General features: G+C 35.9%; 1 protein-coding gene across 5 annotated transcripts in view; it reads left to right on the forward strand.

The window, feature by feature from the left end:
- Nucleotides 1-11083, forward strand: part of SFSWAP (splicing factor SWAP) — a 49363-nt gene extending 38280 nt beyond the window's left edge. For 3 of the 5 annotated variants that reach the window (XM_013295852.3, XM_055794553.1, XM_055794554.1), the window contains exons 15-19: nt 2109-2249; nt 3595-3720; nt 7574-7744; nt 8329-8401; nt 10662-11083. In XM_013295852.3, the coding sequence (XP_013151306.1) occupies nt 2109-2249; nt 3595-3720; nt 7574-7744; nt 8329-8401; nt 10662-10727 (577 nt within the window). In that variant the 3' untranslated portion in view covers nt 10728-11083. Of the gene's footprint in view, nt 1-2108; nt 2263-3594; nt 3721-7573; nt 7745-8328; nt 8402-10661 lie in introns of those variants that run through there. The other 2 variants (XM_005233301.4, XM_055794555.1) reach the window with 2 other exon arrangements.
- The last annotated feature ends 890 nt before the right edge of the window (nt 11084-11973 follow it).

An 11973-nucleotide genomic window follows, 5' to 3' on the forward strand; every position in this document is an offset into this window, starting at 1 on the left:
TGAGGTTCCCACATAGGCATTGGTTGACCTTTTGTTTAAAAACTCAATTTTGAGTATTTATTATTTAATTGTATAAGTTGTTTCAAAAAGTAAGATTAAAAATCACCTTTACCGTATAACTTATTGTGGCAAATTAATAGGGAATGAGATGTGGGAAGTGAAGTTAAACAGAGATTTGCAGTAACTTACTTTGTTCTTTATCCAGTTGATGTTCAGTGTACTTTTCTAAGCTCTCTCTTTTTGGTTTGTGCATCTTAACACACACGCACACACCCCCTTGCATATTGTTCTTAGAAATCCTACAGGTGAACTTCACAATATACTTTGCTGTTATACCATTTAATATCACTTCTTTATTAGTTATTTTTGCATTGTTAGAGGTCTAGAGGCTCTGCTTAATTTAAAAATAGTCTTTGGTGGTAAAATGCAATTTTTTGTACTGTTGCATTTTTTTGTATTTTCTAAGGCATTTTCAACAGTATTAAATTTGAAAAATTCTGTTTGAATAACGTGAAGTTGATTCAAAGCGTGTTCTGGATATTCATTTTTCTGGGTAGCACAAGCAAACCTGTTTTACAGAAGCAACTTTAAAAAACTGTAGCTACATAATGAACCCAGATGTATTGGCTTAGTTGTGGCATGTGGTGTGCTAACAGTGGATCTCTGTATAAATGCATGTTATTTTCTAGAACAAAATTTCTGTACCAAAATTCCTTCCATAAAGCTCCTGGTATCTTACAGCTTTAATTCTAGACTAACATGACAGATTAAAGTTAAAAAAAGTCATGGAAACAGTAAACCATGTCCAAAAGTGCTGTAAGGTATTGCTATGTGGACTGCTTTGGAGCCGTCAGTCCCAAAAAGATAATTAGTTCTTTCCAAATAAGTACTTAGTTAGCCCCATCTTTTACATTAAATCTGTCTCGGAAAACAAACAGCCTTTGGTACCTTTTGGTCATCTGTAGTAAATGCTGCATCAGTATCTTTTTTTTTTTTTTTTTTTTTTCTGATCAACTTCAAAGCACCATTAAAAATGATGTGAAATGTACCTGACAGTGCCCCTCTTTAAAGGAGCGTAGGTTGTCAGTCACTGGGGTTTTCAGTGTGCGGTTCTAGCTGAGAAGTTAGGTTTCACAGCTGGTTGGCAGTAAGTGTAAATAATGACAGTGTTGATCTGAATGTCTGTTTTCTACCAACAGATATTTGTTGTACATGATCTAAGCTAATGATATATTTGTGAGGGTGGTTTGTGCATGTATGTGAGAGGAGAGGAAGGGAAGCAGATGCGCTCGTTACTGAATGATTTCGTGGTTTGGTTAGATGAAATATGGATGCTCATTTTGAACTAGAGTAGAGATGGAAAGTCTAAACTTGTCTTTGATAGCAATTGATTTATATTTATACCATCTAGTAATAGGGTAGTAATAAGCCACATAATTTATTCAGTTAATGAGTTGTAAACCACTATTAGTAGTGGTGTACTTCAACAGGTTACTTTTCAGTAAGTTTGGATAGAGTACACTTGTGTGTGTGTTTGTGAGACTTTTTGCCTCAATGTTAGGAATTTAAGAGATGTGGAAGTAGCTGTTCTTTGTAAAAAAAAAAATAATAATAAATTGTTTGGGTGTTTTTTCTCCTTCCAAACTGATTTTCTTATTGCTGAGGCAACTCACATAGTTTTAATTCCTATTTTGCAGTGAGATATGCCAAGCTTCGTAACCCTTTGAACTTCGGGGGCCCTTCTAAACACGGGTGATACTGACTTTGAAGGAATAGAGTGCCTTTTGAAATAACAGTCTAATGAAAGTAATAATTGATGTATTGCAGTAAAACTATTAAGCTGGTTTTAATTGTTTGAAGCTAACGGCCAAAGTTCTTAGAAATTGGTGATTGGAAGAATGTTGTAGAACCACAAACGTCAGTTCATAAAAATGAAGCTAATGCTTTTTTTCTTTCTGATTGTTTGGACTTTTTTTAGGCTGGTCCATATAGGCATGTTTCACTAAGGTTCAGCTTTTGGTTAAGGGACTGAGCCTTTTCAGGATTCTAGTTAATACCAAAACTAGGACTTTTATTCTGAATGTGAAGTGTGTGCCTCCGTATCACAGACTCACAGCATCCACAGGGACACTGAGCATGGAGCCGGGTCTGAGCAGCTCATCAATGGGAGCAGCAACAGAGCAGGAAAATTATCAGGCATCTTCGACAACGAAAAGATTTGACTGCTGGAGCTCTTTTGAGGGAAATCGGTAAAATGTCAAGGTGTCTGACTGACCCCAAACTTTATAATCTGTTGTTTTTTTTTCCTTTTTTAATCCTTCTGAATGGCCTGGTAAAGATCAGATTTCTAAGTGACAAACCAGATAATTTGCAACACTTAACTGCCATTATGATTACTTCTTTCATTTTCAGTTGATCTCTTTTGTTGTAGGTTTAAGAGAAATGGCTCAGGAGTGTGTGTTTGTGTACATTATATATATGGTGTGAGTCCACAGAAGATCAGTGATTTTGCAAATGACTTGTCTTTTAGTCACTGAAAATTAGGTATTTTCAAGAACATGAATGTTTGGTGTAGATGGAATGACATACAGTATATAAATAAGAAAGGCATTAAAATAAATAAGGAAATAGAATTAAAATTAGTAGAACTATATATTTTATTGAGAACAAAACTAACTTACTGTCAGGAATTTTGAGTGGATATAGGGATTGGGTTTTTTTTTTCTTTCATTTTTCCAAACTGTGTCCCTGAATTGCCCCCTTCTCTCTCTTCTCCCCTCCCCTCTACGTCTCAGGAGTTTTCTCATTCCATTTATTTTGTTGTTACAAAATACTCAGGTTTTGCACATCCACTTAATTCCAAATCACAGAGAAAAAGAGTGAAGCTTTTAAATTGATCTCTGATCTTAACTGGGCATGCTTTCTTTTTTTCCCCTCTTGATCTTTTTCTCTGTCTCACTTTTCTAGGAAAAAATACCTCAAGTCAAAGTGCTAGTGCCAAACAATACCAATCATGGGTTGTTGGTCACTTGCATAGGTGAAGATATTGGCTGTGCTAGGATTATCCTGCGACATCAGGGACAAAATTTCCTGGACTTGTCAGTGTTGGAGATGGGCTGAAAACAAAAACTTGTATCTTATCTCTATCTATGCAGCAGTTCTAAAAACATACCACTAATTTGAGAAGATAGGGTCAGGCCTGACAATTCCAGGCTTCAAGCCAAATTGGACTTCTACATACTGATGTTAATAAGCTCTGTTGCCACAAAAGGTAACTGGACTGAAGTAAAACTTTGCCACCTACTAATACAGAAGTTGACATTAGCAGACAATAACAAAAAATTAATTGTCATCCCGTCCCCCCCCTCCCCCATTGGGAGTGAAAAGCAATGGATAACTACATCCTGAATGTCTTGGATGAGTAGGAAATTTGTATGCAGCTGACAAGTCTTGGAGACTAAATACCCCATGTTGTTATAAAATAAACATTTGAGCAGTGTTATATTTGCATTTGGTGACAGCACAATTCCATTGAATTAAAAGTAATGAAATAAGTAACAAAAAGCAAACTTTTGGATTTTTTTTCCTGCTTAGGTCACGATCAAGGTCACCTAGGAGGAGGACTCACACACCAGAAAGGCGGAGAGATGAAAGAAGTGTTCCAACAGCTTATCGCATTAGTAATAGTCCTGGAAATAGTAGGAAACGCCCACGTTCCAAGTAAGTATGTCTGGTCCTGGAGAAGGTGATGTCCTGGCATTGTACAAGACTTTAAGCATTGCCTGATGTGATGTATACTCACATTTTTTTATGCTCTGGAGCTTTATTTTAACAGACAAATACTACTGTGGAGAAAAAAAAATAATAATAGAAGCAATTGTTCTTTTTCTCCCATTCTTCCGTGCATTTGAACGCTAAATGTACAACCAAATCCGTGAATGTTAGTATGTTACTACCTCCTAGCTGTGAGAGTTCAGATTGTATTTAGACTTTCATATTTCCTTCTTGTGGGGTCATTTTTCATGCAATGCTTGTGCAAGCTGTATGACCTTGGCACAGAGGTCGTATGGTGGTATTGATGTTATTCCTACTGGCATTGCTTGACATCACAGCATAACTGCATAAGTAATGGGAAACTCTGGTTTCCAGTAAAATAACTGCTACATGTAAAGCAATGTGCTTTACATGTAGTGGTTATTTTACTGGTAGAGTAGTGGAATATGAAATGCGAATAAAGAGGTGCCATTTTTTGAAAGCACCTTGCATATAGTCTCTCTGAACCTATTATAATCAAAATGGAATACCAACCATTATTTCAGCTAAGCAATTGCAGAAGTAAAACATCTGCAAAGTGTGTGCCCAGAAGGCTTTGAAATGTTTAGTGTCTCTAATGTTTTATGGTGTGTTGTGTCTTCAACATGCATGGAAGTGAAAATGTTTCATGCTTGTATGTATGTGTGCACAAAGCTCAACACATTGAAGTTACTAAACTGAGCATACAGATTTTTTCTGCTCATCAGTGAAGATTTAGTCTTTAACCTGTTTCTCCATATCTCTTGTAGAATAAGAAGCAAAGAGATCGCTTTCAACTTTATGATTATTAAAAAATTTCTGTTGTTTCTTAAGATAACTTTCCATCTCTTACAGCCTCTATATTAATTAATGTGTAATTGAGAACTTCATCAGTGTGTACTTCAACTGATTCAGCTTTTTGCATTCAACTCGAGATAACAGAGGCATCCATGGAATTCAACATGCAAATTTGGTTAAACAGAAAAGATATGGAAGCTCATAAATGTTTTTCTTCCTATAAACACAAGCAAATTTTTTTGCATGGCCCTGTGCTATGTGGTGTGTCTGCTGCTTGACCACTCAGTGTGTTAAGCTATGAATTATTTTTAGACTTACACCACTCCACATGGGAAGTTATGATGATGATTGTGAAACAAACTAGATTCCTCTTTAGACAGTGTTGTGTATATAGGTGGAAACTGTAAACTGTTAGGCCTTAAACAGGAACATAGAACACTACACAATAAAATATGGCTGGCAGTAAGTGCAAAAAATGTAGTCAGAAGAAAGAATGTTGTAGTTAAACATAGATAAGGATATTTTGCAGTTCTGATTGCAAAGGCCTACTGTTTCAGCCCTGTTAGGACTGACATGTTAAATTTTCAAGTAAGGGTGTAGATGCTGTGGTAGACCAGTTTTCATCATCAGTTATGGAGTAGATTCTTCGCAGTGGTGTAATGGAAGCAACATTTGGGTTTAAGGGCTGTTAAAAGCTGATTAGCATACTTGGGTCTATGAACGAGTAATGTATATTTTGCCTGATGGCTGAGAGCAAGTTTCAGTCTTACATGGCAGCAGTCAGCTGAGTGGTGTTTATTAACCATAGTTACACTAAGAAGTAGGCAAGCTTTAGAATCCAGTACTTTCAGAGGACTGAAAATTAGAATTAACAAGTACTGCAGTATTTTAAACTTTCTCAGGGCATTGACCTGAGATCAGTTGTGATGCTGAAGAGCTGGCATTGCTTGTAAATTTTTAAGTATATTTCCAGAAGAAAATATGTGGGAACTAGGAAGCTGTGTTTTACTTTGTCTTGTCTGGGAATTGCTGGCTCACTGCTTGTACAATGAGGTGTACTTCAGAATAAATACAACAGTTGTTTTTTCTTCTGCTTATCCTGTATCTCAGTCCATCATAGTCACTTTAAAAAGAAGTCTAATGTAAATTAGCATTTTAATCTGACTACAGTGAATTACTTTCTGCAGAGAGTATCACAGGATCACAGAATGGTCAGGGTCAGAAGGGGCCTCTGGAGATGATCTGGTTCCACCCCCTGCTAAAGCAGGTTCTCCCAGATCAGGTTGCACAGAGTTATGTCCAGGCAGGTTTTGAGTATCTTTAGAGAAGGTGACTCCACAACCTCTCTGGGCAGCCTGTTCCCACGCTCTGTCACCCTCTGCTAGCTTTTGTACCTAGAAAAATATTAAAAAGTAAGCCTAGAAATAGAATGTTTGAAAAATAGAAAATTGATAGACACGTTTGTTCAGCTGTTACGATGTTTGTTCATCATAATCTGAGATGAAAAACACTGAAAAAGCTTACGGTAGAATGTTCTTTTTTGCATGATGAATGTTTGCTGAGATTTTCAAGAGTGAAGTATGAAATATGTTCACAGCTTGATTATATTATGATGTTTTAAGAAACTGAGCAATTACAGTACATAATTAGCTAGTCAAGGAATAACTAGCTTTGTAGCTGATGTTTTTTGTATAGTCATGAAAATGTTAGAGACTAGTAGAGCTGCAGGGTTTTTCTTCTACACTTAACGATAATTTATGCAAGAAAAGTTTAAGGGGGTTTTGCAGTCCTGAATGTTAAATTCCATATAAAAATCAGATATTTGTATGATAAATCTTAAGCATCAGAGGTGTATGTATTTATATGGGAATTTAATATGTTATAGCATAGCTGCTTTTAAAGTATCACATTCCTAAAAAAAAAAAAAAATATCAAAGTAAAGGAATGAATGATGGGGTACTTCAAAAATGGATCAAAGTTTTACAGTGTTTTAAGATGTTCTAGAAGCTTCAACAATGTTCTTCTGAGTAGACTTCTAGCAGTGCATGCTAGAGAGAGATGCCTACAATGAGGTATAGCCTAACCCTTAAGGCATTAACAGTAATATCAATACTGGTATGTAAATCATACAGACATAAATTCACAATCATATATAAAGACTTGGTAGTTCTGTTTCTAGTATATTACTAAATTAATTCTCTTTGAGCTTAATATTGCATATGAGGAGGCTACCTCTGTTTTCCCCTTCTGTCAATAATGAACATGTCAGGTACTCTGAAGTCCTTTGTTCCAGCTTTCATAGTGACAAATATTTGTGTATCTAATTTCCAAGTCATAAATTATTTGCACTTAAAACATGTTGCTAGGTTTAGGTTTGTTTGAATGGCATAGAAGAGCTTTTTCTATAATTTGGAGCCTGCAGTTTGTTGCAGTATAGATTGGATCACAAGGAAAAGGGTGGTTTCTTGTAAAAAGCAAAAAAAAAACCAACCATGGCTTTGCTCTGTAGATCTTTCACATAACTATGATTCCATGGTTTGCTCGTTTATGAGCTAGGAAGATTGTAAGGGATATAAACTCTTAATGTTTCTCATTATGTTCTAAGTGCCTGATGTTGTTTAGAAAGGAACTTCCCTCTAGCAAAGCTATTCTGCAAATCTCCAATGAAAGATTTTCCATTAATATCCTTCAAGTGATCAAATACTGGCCAGTGATTTCTGTGTACCCATGAAGCAGCATTCCAAGTGAGAACCTCGGGTACTAGTAGTTGCCTAATGTAGTATGTCATAAAGAGCTGCTGAGAATGTGTTTTGCACAGCCATAGAAGTGCAGTATCGGTGTAAGACTAATGATTGCTGAATGCATGAGAAGTATCCTGTGGAAGAGGGCTGTATAAACTTTTAGAAGTGTGAAAAGTAATTTCAGCTGAGCTAGTGTAATATTGCTCCAAATAATCCTTCAATAAAATCTTTTCTGCTCACAGAAGTCCCCATGAAAAGAAGAAGAAGAGGCGGTCTAGATCACGTACCAAGTCCAAAGCTAGGTCTCCTTCACCATCCATGTCACCAGGCAAACCATCCACACACAAAAATTCTGTACATTCAACTAGTGTCTCTCCTGTGGAGAGCAGGGAATCCAGCCAGGAACGCTCCAGGTAATACACTTATTTATTATTATACTGCAGTGCTGATGTCTCTTGACTGCCAGCGTATCTTTTGACCTAACTTGTGGGGTAAGGAGCTCTGTGTGTGTGTGACATGTGGGCATACTAAAAGTAGAAGACACTAAGAGGACAGCACTGTGTGCATCAGTCTGATGAAGAAATTTGATCTCTGTTGCTTACTGGATTAAACATCTCTATTATACTCTTATAGTAAATATGGTGCAGGAAATTCTGCAACATAATTCTAAGTTAGAAATTGGAAACTCTCACTAAAGGAGTACTCTCTGAAGTAGAATTTTATTAATAGTGGTTTTAATTGTGTGTGCAAGATTCACAATTAAATTGTTTCTACAGAGCAGTCGTGTTAAAAGATCCCTAGGCTGCTGTCCTGATTTCTCCATCAGCTGTAGAAGTGACTCTTCTGACTGTGACTGAACATGGCTTCTAGTTGAATGAGAGAAGTGTTGACTGACATATGAGAGACTTGTACAATGAAATCCAAAATCATGGTGATGAGTTAAATGCATTTTTAAAACATTTACTATAAATTTCTTATTATAATTTTATTTTTTCAGGGGAGTTTCTCAGGAAAAAGATGGCCAAATCTCTTCAGCAATTGTGTCTTCAGTGCAGAGTAAAATTACTCAGGTACAAATAAAACAGATTCAGAGTCTGGTTTGTTGTTTTTTTTCTAATTAACTGTGTCCATCACATTGTTTTACTACCTTATACAATTCTGAGCTTTGCCTGTGATGTAGAGACATTCTTAATCTGTTTGCTTATGAGAAAAACAATTTTGTTGTTTCTCTAGCTGCTGTCCTTTCAAGTTTAATCAAGCTTTTAAAGACCAAGCTAAACTCACTGTTCTGTAACATATCCACTGTTAAGATATGAAAGTCCACGTTATGCTACAATACCCCAGTTACCCATAGCCTATCTTACCGTGTAGTGCTCTTAACAAGTTTGATGGAGGAAAGGAGGAAGGAGGAATACCTTGGCAAAGGTTAAGTTTGTGGGGTTGGCAGTAGAGGAAATCTATGTCCTCTTGCAAACTGAAGTGCATGCTTTGCATTAAGCAGTATCTTCAGCTCACTTATCTTACCCTTGTTGCTGTTTATGTCTCTGAACTATTGGTGTTATGATTTTGTTGATACATTCAAGTTTGCTGTGAATCATGGCATATCAGGTATCTGCCTGATATATGCTGTGCAATAATCTAAATGCATTTAGCTTCCCTAAGTTTTAAGATACCTAACCTCTGTCAAAATAATTCCATTCCCTTTTGAAAAGCTACTGCATGGTATCACTCTTTAACATTTTTAATTTCACTCATCCTTTTAGAGTCTTCACGCTTTTTTTTTTTTTTTTTTTTTCAATTGAATAGGCCAAGTTTAGAGGAGGAAAGCTTTTAATCATGCTTTGGAAATTTTGCAATATAATACCAGAGTTGCTTTTTTATATTCTCATTTTTTTCAATGGATAGACTATTTTTTCAATAAATTAATATTGTTCAAAGATTTAGTTTTGCTGGGGACTTAGTTGTAGTTGGGAATTAAGTCTAGTAGATTAGTACCTTACATACCATATTTGATCCATTTTCAATGAGAAATCCAAAACAAGAATATTCAGGAAAATAGAAAATAGCAAGTATAGACACCAGAGAAAGAAAGTGGAGTACTAACAACATAGCACTTGTTAGGTTACCAAACAATACATGCAAATACCTGGTATGAGAAATGAGATATGAACTACATCCTGGTCTTCAAAGTAGAGCAAAAATCCCACCCTTTAAAAAACACAATACCTTTCAGACAAAGGTAATTGTTTCTTGGGTTAAATATTGCTTATGGCATAGCATTTGCTAGTTTGATATTAGCCTGCTTGCTTGAAGTGCAGCTGTAAGAGGAGGAAAGATTGCTGTATTAAAATAACAGTTCTTAGTTACTGTTTGCAAAAAATAAAAAAGAGGAATGAAACTGTTATGAATCTGCAAGGTATTTCCCAACATAGATTAGTTCAGCTTTTTTGTAAGAGGCCAAAGAAATTTAATTTGCCTAATTATTAGTAAGATCATTTTGCTGCCAGTGTGCTGGCTGACCCTGACTAATTCAGTATCTTTTCTCATTCAAATCCTTCCATCTGTAAAGTGGCATAATGATGCTGAATTCCCCTGTGAAGTATTTTGAGAGCTTCAGATGAAAAATGCTTTAAAAGAACTAAGAATTTGTGAAGAAATGTTTTAAGTAACTTTAACTCATTACTGATAACACGCTTCTTATTTTTGTGAACATTTTTTGCAATCCACTTACTTGATGCTGTTTATATGAGATTTCATTTCCTTTTTGTAACGCTGTTCCCACTGGATACTTCGGCAAGACTGAGTTGCTGTTTGGTTTCACAACAGCCTTAATGTTTCAGCCGCTCTTGTCATATGTGAAAATAGCTCTGCTATGTAAATTTTTGGTTCAGGTTTACAAAGCAAACAAAAAATCCTTTCTGTTACAGAGTAATTGTTAGTGCTCTCTCTCTTTTTTCCTCTTTCTTTTTTTTGTGAACCTTCAGTGGTTAGTAGTTGTGTGTTCATTACAGTTTTTGTGAAGATAACAGTTATTTATTTCCATTTGAGTTGACATGATTTCTGTGTTTCGTTGTATAGAAATTGCTCTAAACATTTATGCGGAGCCCTTTGTAGCATTGTAGTAGAAACAGACTTCAGTTGCTGTCATAGGAACTTTCTCCAAATTATTTCATTCATTTAGTCCAGGGACTTTTCATATCTGATGATTGTGAATCTATTCTATGTGACTGGAGCATAAGCTAACCCTTTCATGCAGGTTTTTGTAATCGCATACTTTAGCTCTGGTCAAAGCCCAGACATGTCTGATCATTGTCCTTTTATTTTCTACAGGACCTTATGGCCAAAGTGAGAGCAATGCTTGCAGCTTCCAAAAACATCCAAACTAGTGCCTCCTGAGACCTGTTGAACTGACCATCAAGAAATTGTGTGAAAAAGAACAATATTAAAAAAAAAAAACAAACTGCCTCATCTCAAATGTACAGCTGAGCTTAGCTCACTTGGTTCACAACTCGTCTAATGTTACCAGACCTTGAGGAGCTAAACCCTATCTTTCTGTACAGAAGCATCTCCTTGAAATTTCATTAAATTTTTCAGCCAGAATATCTTTGGAAAGTTTCTGGGTTTTGTAAATTGATTTTTTTGACTAATTCTTCAGTAACATTTTATGATCAGCAGTCTATATGTGTATATTTGTAAATACCATGTTTCTGTGAAGTATTACACAGTAATAAAGAAGGAAACATCTTTCATTAGCTAGAGTTTCTGTGGAGTCCTTAATTGTTTACAGTTGACTTTTGTTACTAATTAATTTTCTTTAATATTTTCTGCTTTTTAAAATAACAACTGTCTAGCCTGCCTGACCACCTTAAGCTGAAAAATGCTTATCTTCCCTCATATATGGAACAATCTAAGAATGCTTGGTTGCTTGGGTGTTAGTAGTGGACAGTTTTTGGACAAGGGACATGGTTTCTGTCCATCATTTTAGAAAAATCATTGAGCTTTCATTGGAGGAGTTGACCTTTTGAAGTCAATAACTAATGGTCAGTAGTCCTTGCCTTAATGTGCATTGTCCTTTCTAGTTAGCTGTGGGAAAGAGGGTATATTTTTGTGGTCATTGAGCAGGCATACTTTACAGAAATCAGCATTCTTCTGATTCAACGTCTTTCATACAGTTGAGGAAGATCATTACTAACTGCTGTTTTACTGACATACAGTTTTCGAAAAGTGTGTGGCCTCTATAATTGCACCTTTGTTCATTATGCGTTCTTTGTAGTACAGTGAGACTATTATTTAATTGAAATACTCTTAAAATGAGTACAAAAAGGCATGTGTGGATTTTTCCCCAAGCCTGCTTTAACTGTGAGGTTTTGTAATAGTTGGTGTATTCAGAAGATGCTCTTATGGGCAGTTACCTGGTTCCATGAAGAGTAGAATAAAGACATTTAATGACTCCTGAAAAACTCTGTGATCTGTAGTCAGAAAAATTGTGGTTATAGTGACTCATATCCTAATTTTCTCAGATTTTATAGAGAGTAGGTGGAGGTTGGAGATGGATTAGAGAAAATAATGTGGTAAAGTTTATGCTTACTCAAAGACTAGTTGGCAAGTTCACTGCATAGAACTACGCAGATCAATAACTCCA

This window comes from Falco peregrinus, chromosome 2 (assembly GCF_023634155.1).
Source record: "Falco peregrinus isolate bFalPer1 chromosome 2, bFalPer1.pri, whole genome shotgun sequence".
NCBI classification, from domain to species: Eukaryota; Metazoa; Chordata; class Aves; order Falconiformes; family Falconidae; genus Falco; species Falco peregrinus.